Here is a 12,896-nt window from a genome sequence, read left to right as displayed (position 1 = left end):
GGTATGGTGGGAGCAAGGAGTGTTGCTGAGGAGCATTTTGATGATGCTAGCTAGGTGCATATTGCTGAGCTGCATTGTAAAGCTGTGCGTAAGCAATGGGCCCTTGATGTGGAACTGAATGCAGGACAGGGAAGGCTGCAGGAGGAGTGCTTGTCTCGTCCCCCTGAGAAAGTTTCCATCGATCTGTAGGTGGGCAGGGAGGAGGAGGCGGCACAGACAAGCAGAATGATTAGCAAGCAAAGCAATTGCTGTACCTGCTTATCTCTCATTCTTCCTCTTTTGGGGCTGGGATGTGTCTTTGTTCTCGTTGTTTGAAGGTTGGTGTACCAATTCAGTCCCCCCCCAAACCCCACCCCACCTCTCCCTCTGTCTCCCTATCCACTGCAGTTTCCTCCTTCTGGGCTGTCTGTCTGCATGCTCACACTCCCGTTCCCTCATACTCTCCCCCCCCCGTCAGTTCCTCCGTCTGTGTCTGCTGCCATCAGACGCAAGGACAGATAATATCTTCTCCAACCCCCTGCTCCTCCTATTCTTTGTACCCCTCCTCTCCTTCATCTTGCCTATTGTTTATTAGCCCTGTGCATTAATTCCCATATATGTCTTGTTGATGCATACAGGACAGCCTTCTTTCATATCAGTTTTTACATAATTCTCCAGCACCATCTGGACTTTGTCCTGGGAAACTGACCTGTAGTTTTCCTCTCTTTATTGAGCCTCGTCATTGATTGTTATCTTTATTTAATAAGTGTGCAGACACCTCTCTCTGCTAATAGAGAACCGCACAGCAGACACAGCATACATCCACCCTACATTATACTGCAGCAGAATCAAACGTAGTCCTCCAAGTCTGTGTGAGGGCAAACTGGATCAAAAGTTGTATAGTATAATACTAGCATGTGGCTCAGCCATGACTGTGCTGTACCAGTGAAATAAGCCTGGGAGGAACAAGGATCGGCTCTATGGTAGGAGGAGCTGCTGTGGAAACTGCCCTGTCATTGGGCGATGAAGTGCTCTGCATGCCTGCAAGAGTCTGTCAGATTGGCTGGAACATTGCATTGAACACAGCAGCTGCAGTTGTGAGGAACTGCCCCTCTCTCTCTTTCCTCTCTTTCCTTTTCCTACTTCTTCATTAATAACTGTCTGGGAATCATTGGTGTCGCCCACATGTGACAGTCGTACGATTTCAAGGACGCTGCTTTTCCCTCTATATTTTAGCTTGATGTTAAGTTAGTCAATTACTTTCTGCTCCATCTCAGGGTAGTTTAATTGACGTCTCTGTCCTGCCTGCAGTTGCCCTCCATCCCTCTCTCACTCGCTCTCTCTCTCTCTCTCTCTCTCTCTCTCTCTCTCTCTTAATCAAGACATAGCTTGCCCTTTCCTGTTCATTGCTGCCTCCCTTCCTCCCGTATGCTCTGTTCTCTTATTTGCTTGTCTTCGCTTTATTCTCTTTGGCTGTCCCCCTCCCAATCTCGTGCCTCTTGGTCCTCGTCACCCTTCATTTAAACAAGCTCTGAGGTTGTAGCTTGCCATTTTTTTCTCCTCAACAGGCTGGTGTTTTGTTAATGCTTTGGACTAATGTTTGCCTTTTGTTTGTTTTTTTACAGTCTGCAGCAAAACAAGCAAGGACATGCAGGAGAGAGGTCATTGAGGATGATGACAACAGAAGACAGAACGGCGAAGTGGGGGCTAGAAAGAGACTGATATAAGAGGAGGAAGTGGAACTCCAAAGTGCCTGCTGTGTCGGTTGTCCACTGCTGCTGGTTAGCTGTTGTCTGACTGCTGGATGAGATCAGGACTGGCTCAGTGTGTGTTTGGCCTTGAGTGGAGGCTGTATTTTATCCTGACAGCCACAGAGTCATCCATCCCACGTTGCTGAGCTGCAGCCCCCACAAACGCTGAGCCAAGCCGCCACCTTGTCTCATTACTGCGAGGACACCTTCCCTATAAGGTTCTGCTTTTTGTTGTTCTATAGAAATCTACTTTTAAACAAAAAAGGCCCAAAGTGACTGTCTCAACCGGGGCGATGTTGACGTAAAGATAACAGTAACTTACCAAAGCTGTCGGTTGATTTAGGAAAAGGCACAGACATTTTGTGACACATCCAAGTATGCTGGAGTGATGTCCTCAAACTAGTTCAGTTTTAGTTTTTTTTTTTTTCTTTTTTTTTTTTGGGGACAGAGCTGGCCTCTGCTCACAGTCAGCCCCCTCTATCTCACCGCCCTGAAACTTCAGCTGCTACTTTTCCCAGGAAGAACTAATAAACATCCCCTAAAATAAACTACCCAAAAGGACTTGCTACCTTTTTGCACAGAGGAAAAATATTTTTGCTTCTGTTTCCTCTCTGTTTTTCTGGGGATTTTTTTTTCTTGCACTACGATTAGTCAGTTTTGCTCTCAGACAGTTTTCCATCCATCGGTCTTCACCGTTGCTCAGTATTGTTGAGAGATTCTGATGGCTATAAGCATGACCATGGGACGGGACACTAAATGGCTGACCCTGGAAGTGTGTCGTGAGTTTCAGAGAGGCACCTGCTCCAGGTCTGATGTAGAGTGCAAGTTTGCTCACCCTGCCCGGAGCTGCCATGTGGAGAACGGCCGAGTCATCGCCTGCTTTGACTCACTCAAGGTAACAATGCCACAGTCATTGCACTTAGCAGTCACTGCCATATTATATCACGTTAATTTAGACACATGCAATGTTAGCTGTGTCAAGTCAGCTGATGTCATTGGCTCCTCATCGTATAAAACACATATTACAGACAAACAACAAAACACAAGAATAAAGTAAAAGCAAAAACGTTTTACCTTTTACAACTGTTTGCCACTTGTATAGCTGTTATATGGGGGCAGAATCACACTTGATGTTGTGATGTGCTGAATGTCGACATGGCTGTATTATCTCCGGCACTCTGCCTACTGCCTTGTGCCTACAACCAATTTGGAGTAGAGCAGATGTTGGTTGGATATTGCTCCTTCTCATCTAATATTGATTAATTTAATTGAAATTTTTAGTGTTTTTAAAACTATTTTTTATTTTAAATTATTTTATATTTATGCGGTCCAATGCCTCGCCTTAAACTCTTTGAATTGTCTTGTTATTATGTGCTATATAAATAAATTTGCCTTGCCTTATTGTATGTACATTTTGGATTATTGAGTAATGTCCTACACTTCAAGTGAAAAATGTATAAAATATAATTAAATGATGACATATAATGATATTTTCATATACTACAACAAAGAATAACACCAATTTAAGGGCTATGTCACACATCAAATCTCAACCACTTTTTCCTTTTTAGCTTAAATGATGGTTTCGTGTTTTGTCTGAGATTAGTCAGAACCAGGTATTTCAATACAGTTCAAGAATTTGACCAATTGAATCTTACAAACTATCCAAATGTATTTTTTTTTAAATATTTTTGAATTTATATGTCTAGTTGTAATAACCAGGGACAGGGAAGTTGATCATCACTGACTTAATTGTTATCGTAGATTTATCTTCAATAGAAAGCAGTCAGTTATCCACTACTCATCATCAATTAGTCTAAAAGTGTGTTTATAAACTATGTGATCTGGTATGAAGCTTTTATCAAAGAGGAGTTCATTTTGTAGTTTCATGTCTGGATAGAGAGCATTTGTCGATGTGATTGATCCAGAAAATACCTGAACCAGATGAGATAAATGTGGAGTTTAGGCTTGGTTATGTTCCACTATGGCTAGGCAACTCTTTGTGTTCCGAGTATTTCAATTATTCTCAGGGCAGAGTCACCTGACAACATGTCCAATCCACGACATGCAATGGAAGCAATGTCCATCGTTTGGACACATTTTGTCTTTAGGGAAGACGACACTGAACAAAAATAAGTCAAACGTAATCATTCATCTCAAGTGAGGCTTTTATTTAAGTTAAAAAATCCACAAAATGCATCGTCAGATATGCACTCTTTCATTTGCAAACATATCCCAGCTGTAATAGTTTACAGTAGAGACCATCATAGTGAACTATAAGAGCAAAAAACGAAAGAATCATAAATCATAAACAAGAAAAAATGTATTGTGATATTGATTCGAGGTCATATCGCCCAGTCCTATGTTCCACTCTGTTACCACACTGACTCACAAAGGTTATATACTGACAAAAACAGTCTAGATCATACAACGATGACCTCAAAGTGAGCAAATATTGTGTCATGAAGTGAGTTCATAAAAAAGAAATGTATTTATATAGTTTCTTCTTAACTTAAATGCCCGACGAAAATGTTTAGCAATTCTTGTTGGCAAGTCATCAGTGACCTTGCAGTGGTTTCTATGGTTACAAAACATACTGTTTACATGTCTTTCCAAGTCCTTAACACAAGCGAACAAATCCATTTGATAATAGTGTGTGTAAGAGATTAAACCAAACATACTTCAGAGTAGAATAAGCCAATGTATATTGACATCTCCATGTACAGACTCAAGAATAGACCAAGACAGCAAGCTTATCAAGGGAACAAAAACATTGATCATTGGACTACTATTCACAAGCATACAGATATAAATGTGTTAAGATGCAAAATATTCTGAAATAACACAATTTGTTGTTTTGTTAAAGCGTCTTTAGTGTGCAGGAAGTAAATAAAAAAACTTGGTGGATGAAGCAAATTAACAACTGTCTGCACACTTTCAGTTAATATACAGTTTCATGCAAATCAGGATCAAGGGTCTACGGTATAAATTGTCATAATACCTAACCCTCAGTTAAACCAGGTAGAAGACTTATTGAAAGACATGTGGATGCATTGCCAATAGCAGGTCTTATTATCAAGATATTTATTGTGTACTTGTGTGCATTTTACATGTAGACATCATTTCTCATAAAGCCTCTCTCCTGACTGTCTGTCTATTCTGTATGTGATGTGGGCTTGCTGGTTGTGTCTCTTCACCATCACTGCAGCTGCTCTGCTGGTTTCTCTCTCCACTACCACAGAACTAAAACACTACATCTACTGACACTCAGCAGAAACGCGACAATGCTTCACTGTAGTTTATCAGTGTACTAAATATCAATGGCCAGTTGCACCAAAATCTGGAGGTGACTGTTTCTCTTTCCTCGGTGTGCACGCACGTGGATACATGTGAGAGGGTTTTCTCTGACAAGCATTCATGCAGGCAAAAAGTGAGACCCAGACAAGGGGCTTTCTGTCTGAGTGCAGCTGCTGTCTCCTCGTTTATCGAGTTAGAATTTATTATTCAGCCATTTTTCTGTGTTATGTCCTCCAAAGCAGGAGGGAGACTGAGAGGCAGTGAGAGGGAGAGGAACAGAGAGGGGGGCCTAGCAACAGCACAGGAGTGTGTACCCATTGGATAGTTTGATCTTACTGAGTGGCACGGCTGTTTTTAGCACAGAGCAACAGCCTGGCTCTGTACTGGTTTCATTCATGGGGGAAAAGGCAAGTTTCTTTGTACTTAAAGCAGTAAACCAGGATTAAAGGGCATGTTTGGCTGTTTGAAGGCCCTGGGTGCATGTCATTGGTTTGAGAAGGTACTAAAGTCGGTGACAGTTGAAAGTCAAAGCAGCTGTTTTGATCTTGGATTGCAGCAGGGTTTCAGTACCAGCGAAGTATGTTAACAACCACCTCTTTATAGTGTCTGCTGTCATTGTTTTGCAGGGTTATACTCAGCTGACAGTCATTGTTTTTGGTCGACTGACTTTAAAAATAAAAAAAGAAGCACCTTGCTTTGTCCCCAGCAGAGCTTCTCTACAGCATCATCCCTTCCAACTGTTCTCCCCCTAAGAGCCCTGCGCACTTTTGTTAATTTTATGGATTTGTCTGCTAATGGCCTCTCTCCTCACTGTCACTCCCATATCTAGCATCTTTAAGCCGGCTCTGAGGTGATCACTGTCATTCCCTGTTGCTCCATTAGCTCTGTCTGGTCAGTCGGAACTTCCTGTGGGGGAAGGAGGGTTCAGACCGCCGCCTAGTTCTCTTTACCTATTAACTGGCGCGCTGCAGTCATCTCAGATGATTAGTTTGGACGTCACATCTGCCCACCGGACAGTCGATTCAACCGCAGTGTCACGTCTAGATGACATCATCATGATGCAGCTACCACCTGATGCTATAATTGATCATTCTGCTGAATAATTAGTTGATTAATCAATTTCTTTAGATAGAAATAGAAATAGCCAACAACATTTCATTGATTAAAAGAATCCTACATTTCAATTTGAAACATCAATCTTAAAACCAAAAATATCTCAATTTAGTAAGACAAAAAAAACTGTAGATAATTTTACCTTAAAGAAGCTTGGACAGGCACAGTTTAAGTATTTTCCCATTATCAAGACTATACAGCTATGCTAGACGTACTTTAAGGACATACCTCAGAGCTGCAAGAGCAAGTAGACAAACAACACAATTAACAAAAATCAAATCACAGCTGAGTTTGATGAGTGTCATTAGCTTTGCAGATATTTGGAAGTTAGAACTTCCAATTTTGTGTCCGTTTCACTGCTCTCATCCTGCCTGCTTTAACAATCAATTCTGTCACTTGTTGAGACTCCTGCCTGTGGAAAAGGTTTTCAAAAAAGGCATTTTCTGGGGACCTGAATGGCCTAGTGTCTATGCCGTGGGCCCTATATGTGGATGCTATAGTCCTCATTGCAGCGACCAAGGGTTTGAATCCAACCTCAGCCTTTATATTAATCCGCAAAAATGTGGACCTCATAACCGTTCAGTTGATAAAATTGCTACGTAAACTTTCTGTGTGTCTCATATTAAACTATGTGATAAAGCTCTTTGTGTTACAGTTCTGAACAGGGATTCTGTTTATTGTTATCCCATCTCTCCCCTCTCTCTGGATGATCAGCTGCTCACCTCTTTACTAACAGGGACTCTTTCTGTGTTGCGTAGTGTGTTGCTATGGCTACCAAAAGGAGATTCCTGCCCCAACACCGCCGTCCACACCATTTTACCAGCTTGTTTCGTGTCTGTATCATTGCTAGTTCTAAAAGAAAACAAGTCCATTTGAAATTGATTTTATATAGGGGGTGTTAAACTCAGCATAGAAAGTGTATCATTAGGCTCATTAATAGGAGCGCTTCTTTCTGAGTTTGAGCAAGCTGGACTCATGGGACACACTCCTCATTACAGACTCATCCCTAAACACACAGCTCGCTGACGCAAAGCTCGCTTGCATCTCCAATGTGGGCGAGGGTGTTAGTGTGAGCCTGTGTACCATCCTGACCAATTTTCAGGCTGCTGCATGTTTGCTAGTGTACACCTTGTCTAGTGTGTGAGGTTGTCTCAATCCCTCATGGTTAATAGCTTAGGAGACATTGCAGTTTCTTTCTGTCCCATAACACTTCTCCGGCTGCGATTAAACCCTTTTTTTTGAGTGTCCTCTCAGTGTGACATCATCCATCACCTTCAGAGTCTCTGCACTATGACGTCAGTTTGTCTTTTTTTCTTGCTTTTCATTCAGCTTGTGATGACAAAATGAGGTAGCTTGTGAGGGTGTGGTCTGATGACAGAGCATGTGGAGACAGCTTTGCAGGTAAACAGCTCCTCTGCAAGAGGAGACAGCTGCTAACGGCCCAGGGGTTTAATGGAGACTGCAGCTTCTCCTGTGAGTGCACGTTGACCTGCAGTGTTCCTGCAGCTGTGCTCCTGCAGCACCATCTTCACCTTCCCCACACTATCTGGCAGAGGGGAAGGACACTGCTGTAATGACATTCTGTGGAAAAATGAATTTCTTTTAGATAAATGGCTCACAATCTGATTGAGAGTTTTCAAAAAGCCAAAGATGACAAGAAAAAAATGAACATACAGAATTAGTTCTGGGGTTTCTGGCAGAAGCTGCTGATTCATGATAATCTTCAGCTGACTAAAATACATAATTAAAGATACCTATGTTAGTACTGCAGTACATCATTAAAAGTGATGATTGAGTTTCATTCAATTGAAACATATTGCATTCGTCACAAAACTAATAAATGATTCAAACATTCTCGACCCATCAGAGCAACTCCAACTTTAAAAATGCCATGCACTAATTAGTTACATTTTTAACCAAACATGTTGGTGACCTATGTGACCTTTGGAATTGTTTTTCCTAAATAATTTCTTGCAGTTTCATTCAAATTAATTATAAAGTGAATCTACTTGTCTTAATAAGTGTTAGGCTTTGCTTGCTTACAAACTGCAGTCATTGTTAAAGCTTTCATGCACTGAGTGAAGCTTTGCATACAGGACAAATAAAAAAGCTTCATGTGCACATCAGGCCAACATTTAAATAACGGCTGCTCCAGCTTCTTGTCACATGCAGCATTTGTCCACATGAAATGAAAAAACCCAAACATTTTAATTAGGTAGTTTTTTATTTAGCGTTCCTGTGTTAAATGTTCATTTAATGTTTAATTTTAATCAAGCATTATCTGAGAATTTCACATTAAAAAATAACTATATTTCTTATCTTTCTGTATAATGTTTCAAATGTCTGATGATTCATCCTGCACTGAAAGGCATTACTAATTTTTTTTAACCAATTAAAATGTTTGTAGAAGCTTGGCTCATTTGTTTTTGCTGATGGCCATCAGGTAGAGATACAGAATCTGTCATACAGGCTCTGAGAGGCAAGCATCTGTTTTCACTTTCCAGCTTCATCTCTTGTCAGCAGTGCTGATTTGACTTCTGCTGACCCTCTGTGGAAAAATCCAAAGCTGGTGCAAATACTCCTCTGGCCAATTTAACTGTACATGTAGCAGCCATCGTAGCTCCATTAACAGGTTTTTTTGCTTTTAGACATATGAGCATCTTAGTTTTACTGGCAGTTTAAATTCTACATTGTCTTGTTTCAACCCAGGGGGAATGGTAGAAAATATTACAATAAAATAGGAGACACGAGATGGATGACCATGACATAAAGTGTCTTTAATTTAACTTTGAGGTTAAAGGGATTGAAAATGGATTTAAGGTTTCTTCCTGTACATGATTTTCAGCTGTGGTACTATCAGTAAAGTGCTTTGCCACTGTCCTGTGGACACAGTAGAGAGACAGTGATGATTGTTTTGTGTTAAGTCAGCAGGTCAACTTTCCTAGTTGAGAGAGAGAAAGAATGAGCTTTCACAGTTTCCGAATCCAACATTGCATCCGTGTGAACATGCTGTCGCTGAAGGTCTTCTTATCAGCTGCTTGGTGGTTAACAGGGTGACACTGGTTGATCCTGCAGCATGAGCCTCTGTTACGCGCCCCATGCTTCTTGTAAGCGGGTTAAGTAAGCTCTGATGAGCTGCAGGTGAGAGCAATGTACCTATTGACTGACAGACCTGAAATGGGAAGAACACTCCCCCAGCCTGAGCTTGGTGATTTGCCCCCAGATTTTCCTGTAACCTTTGAGTCTGCCACCACTGAACCAATGGATAGAAAAGTGCACAAGCCCTGAGCTCTCACACCAGGATCATGATTCCTTAGCGTTAGGATTTCCCTTACATAGTTTTTCTTTCTAAATAGCTAGATTTCTTATATTTAGTTTAACAAATTAAACTTAATCCATCGATGATGTAAACTTGACAAAAGGAATAACCTAAAGCCTCCTCATCCAGTTATTGTTATGATAACATGAAGTCACTACTTTCACCCTGTCTGTGCTCTCTTAACTTCACTCGCTCCTCTCTCCTCTTCAGGGGCGCTGCACACGTGAGAACTGTAAATACCTGCATCCACCTCCACACCTGAAAACTCAGCTGGAGATTAATGGAAGAAACAACTTGATCCAGCAGAAGGCCACAGCAGCCATGTTCGCTCAACAGATGCAGTTCATGCTGCCTGGAGCGCAGTTACAGCCCATAGTGAGCGGTCCAATCTATAACTATAACTTCACAATTAATGCAATGTATTTAAAGAACATCTCTGATTCAACAAAATACTAACACTGTCTTCTGACAGCTGTTATGTGATATGCTGAGTGAGCCAGAAAATATGACCATATATCTATTCTTTATAAAATAAGTAACTCACAGTAATGATTAGGTTCCCTTTAAATCCTCTCCTAAAGAAAGCTCTCCCTTAACTTGTTTTGTTTCTTAAGACTCTGCCCTTCTCTCCTTCCCTCAGACAGCATTCCCAATGACGCCTTCCCTGGCAACCAGTCCCAGCATGGCGTTCAGTCCTTATCTGAGCCACATGGGCCCAGGCATGGGCTTCATGCCTGAGCTGCTGCCCAGTACTCCCCTGCTGGTCCCTGGGAGTCCCACCGGCCTGGCAGCCATGGGCAACGACAACTCAGCACAAAAACATGTGCGCACAGACAAGCTGGAGGTATGCATCCTTGTTGTGCGTCTATGTTTGACCATTGAATGATGAAAGCTAAATGTTAATTAGCGCTCTTACCTAACCCCACCAGGTTTGTCGAGAGTTCCAGCGTGGTAATTGTACGCGAGGTGAGAGCGACTGCCGCTATGCTCACCCCCTTGAAGCTGGAATGGTTGACTGCAGTGAGAACTCGGTCATTGTCTGCATGGACTACATTAAAGGCCGCTGCAGCAGAGACAAGTGCAAGTACTTCCATCCCCCAGCTCACCTGCAGGCCAGGATCAAGGCTACACAGCACCAAGCCAGTCAGAACCCATCCTCCACAGCCTTAGTGAGTCTTTTTTTTTTACACAAACTCTGGGATGTCTTTATTCTTTTAAAATGAAAATTGACATCAGATTTCGAACTCCACATGTAGTGAACCCAAGGTTAGAAAACACATGGGTAAACCATAACTCACCTAATCTGGAGCGGATTAAAATTCACAGCATCTGCTTCACACAGCATTGAAACAAAAGAAGATGTTCTTGTTCTCTATTGGGAGATTGTTTACTGATGCAATGAAGAATCAGGGTATCACAATGTCACTCGGGCAGCATGAAATTTGATCTTGTAGTCTGGGGATTATGGTTTATTTTTTTATTTTTAGAAGGTCAGCTCTGTTCATTTGTCTGAGACTGTGCTCTCTGTGAAGCTAGCTGCAAGAGCTAAAATAGCATTCATAGAGCACCTGAAAATATTGTCAGTATAATCATTAATGATAAAACCCCCCAAAAAAACCCTAACCCTAACATCTTAGCCTCTGAAAAGATTTACAAAAATATAGTAAAAAAGAAAGAAATATAATGCATGCAAGGATACTCCAGTTTTTATGTAGGTTTTGCATCTGTGGCTGGTGATGCTTCATGCAACTAAATGGATTTATCACTGCTCCTATTACTATCCTTTACACATTTTCACTGATTTAACGTTCAAGTAGTCAACACAATAAGGCAAGCTAATCAAACAAAGAATCCCTTTTTTTTAAAAATGTTATCTTGAAAATTTAAAAAGTACTTCCGCATGTCAGTTAATCTGATAAACTACAGCGCCCTCTTGTGGTAGGAAACAGCTACATCAACTGGATGTTTACAGTGGATGTTTATGTGCAGGATAACATCCAGAGATAACTACCGTACACATTTAATCTGGCAGGGAAATCTTTTTTTTTATTATTGAGCACAAGCTTCATTTTATGTTTTTAACTGAAAATTGGTTATACCAAAATAACAATGCAGCAGTTCGTATCGAGTCAGCTCCTTCTAACTTTAGTTTCATAGGCGAGTGCATAAGAGAGGAGAAGGAGTTACAGTTTTGTTTCATGACTCCTTCCAATGAATGTTACCTTTTTGGAGATTTTGCTTCTTTTGAATATGTGGCCCTTCAAATCTTCCTTTTTTAAGTAAAATAATTTTAAAAAGCCGTTTTTCAACAGTTGAATAACTTCTTGATATGGAGCGACTGTTTTGATGTCTTCCATTCAGGTTTTGACAAAATCACAGCACGAGACAGCCCTGGTCAAGGTGTTTAATGACATCTGTTTAAACACAGACAGTGGCAGAACCTCAGTCTTACTTTTACTTGATCTCAGTGCTGCGTTTGACCACAATATAACTCAACCGACTGGAAAACTTGGTTGGAGTTTCTGGCACAGCACTAAACTGGTTTGAACCACCCTTCTTAGTGTCTATAGGTAATTTCAAATCAGCTGCCTTTAACTAAACAATTTTAATAAGCATTTAACCTTTCACTCTGCACTGTAACTTGTTATTCGTTTTATATTTTTTACTTCAACTCAATTTAATTCAAATTATTTTTACTTGAACATATTTTAAGTTTTAATAGTTTCAGTGATTTTTACATTTTCTCTTTGAATGTATCCTTTATTTCCTCTGTCATGATGCTTTTGATGTCTTGTGTGAAGCACTTTGAATTGCCTTGTAGTTGAATGTGCTATATAAATACATTTACCATGCCTTAGATAACATAGGATAGTGCAACTTTTTTTGTAACAGGGAAAATGTTGATATACTCCTGTGATGAAGGATAACGTTTCTACTCTTTAACTTTAACCTGTTTCTTCCTGGACAGGGTCTGCCTCCAAGCGTCATGCAGCTTCAAAAGAGGCAGATTTTAGAGAAGAGCAACGGCGCTGCTGCTACTTTCTTTAACCCAAGCATGTTCCATTACCAGCAGGCCCTTGCTAACATGCAGCTTCAGCAACCAGCTTTTGTCCCCACTGGTGAGTCCTCGACATAAGTACCGTAAGCACAGTCTAAGAAGCCTTAAACCTGCTGTACCACACATGAAGGAGTAAAACTGGAGCCATGAATAACTGATTTGTTTATAGGGTTGTTCAAGGTTTTTGTTTGTTATGGATGACTGAAGCATAGTGTGCACAGGTGTATTTGGTGACAGTGCAGGGCTTTACTTGAATGTCTTTCTTCTGTTGCTTGTATCTCTTTCAGTCTTACTTTATGCATGAGAGTCATAAAGCACATTAAGTTTAGCAGTTAAGTAAAGACAAACAGCGCATGAGAAAAATACTGTGAGGGGAGTG

The 12,896-nt window shown here is 41.0% G+C and overlaps 1 protein-coding gene across 3 annotated transcripts in view; it reads left to right on the top strand.

The window, feature by feature from the left end:
* Nucleotides 1-12,896, top strand: part of mbnl3 (muscleblind-like splicing regulator 3) — a 28,855-nt gene that overhangs the window by 5,895 nt on the left and 10,064 nt on the right. For 2 of the 3 annotated variants that reach the window (XM_079352378.1, XM_079352380.1), the window contains exons 2-6: nucleotides 1,605-2,625; nucleotides 9,670-9,834; nucleotides 10,100-10,303; nucleotides 10,389-10,628; nucleotides 12,428-12,578. In XM_079352378.1, coding sequence (XP_079208504.1) covers nucleotides 2,452-2,625; nucleotides 9,670-9,834; nucleotides 10,100-10,303; nucleotides 10,389-10,628; nucleotides 12,428-12,578 — 934 coding nt within the window. In that variant the 5' untranslated portion in view covers nucleotides 1,605-2,451. Of the gene's footprint in view, nucleotides 1-1,349; nucleotides 1,516-1,604; nucleotides 2,626-9,669; nucleotides 9,835-10,099; nucleotides 10,304-10,388; nucleotides 10,629-12,427; nucleotides 12,579-12,896 lie in introns of those variants that run through there. The other variant, XM_079352379.1, reaches the window with a different exon arrangement.

This window comes from Symphodus melops (assembly GCF_947650265.1).
Source record: "Symphodus melops genome assembly, chromosome: 9".
Classification (NCBI taxonomy): domain Eukaryota; kingdom Metazoa; phylum Chordata; class Actinopteri; order Labriformes; family Labridae; genus Symphodus; species Symphodus melops.
Note: the sequence above shows the minus strand (reverse complement) of the source record. Positions and strands in the feature narration are given on the sequence as shown.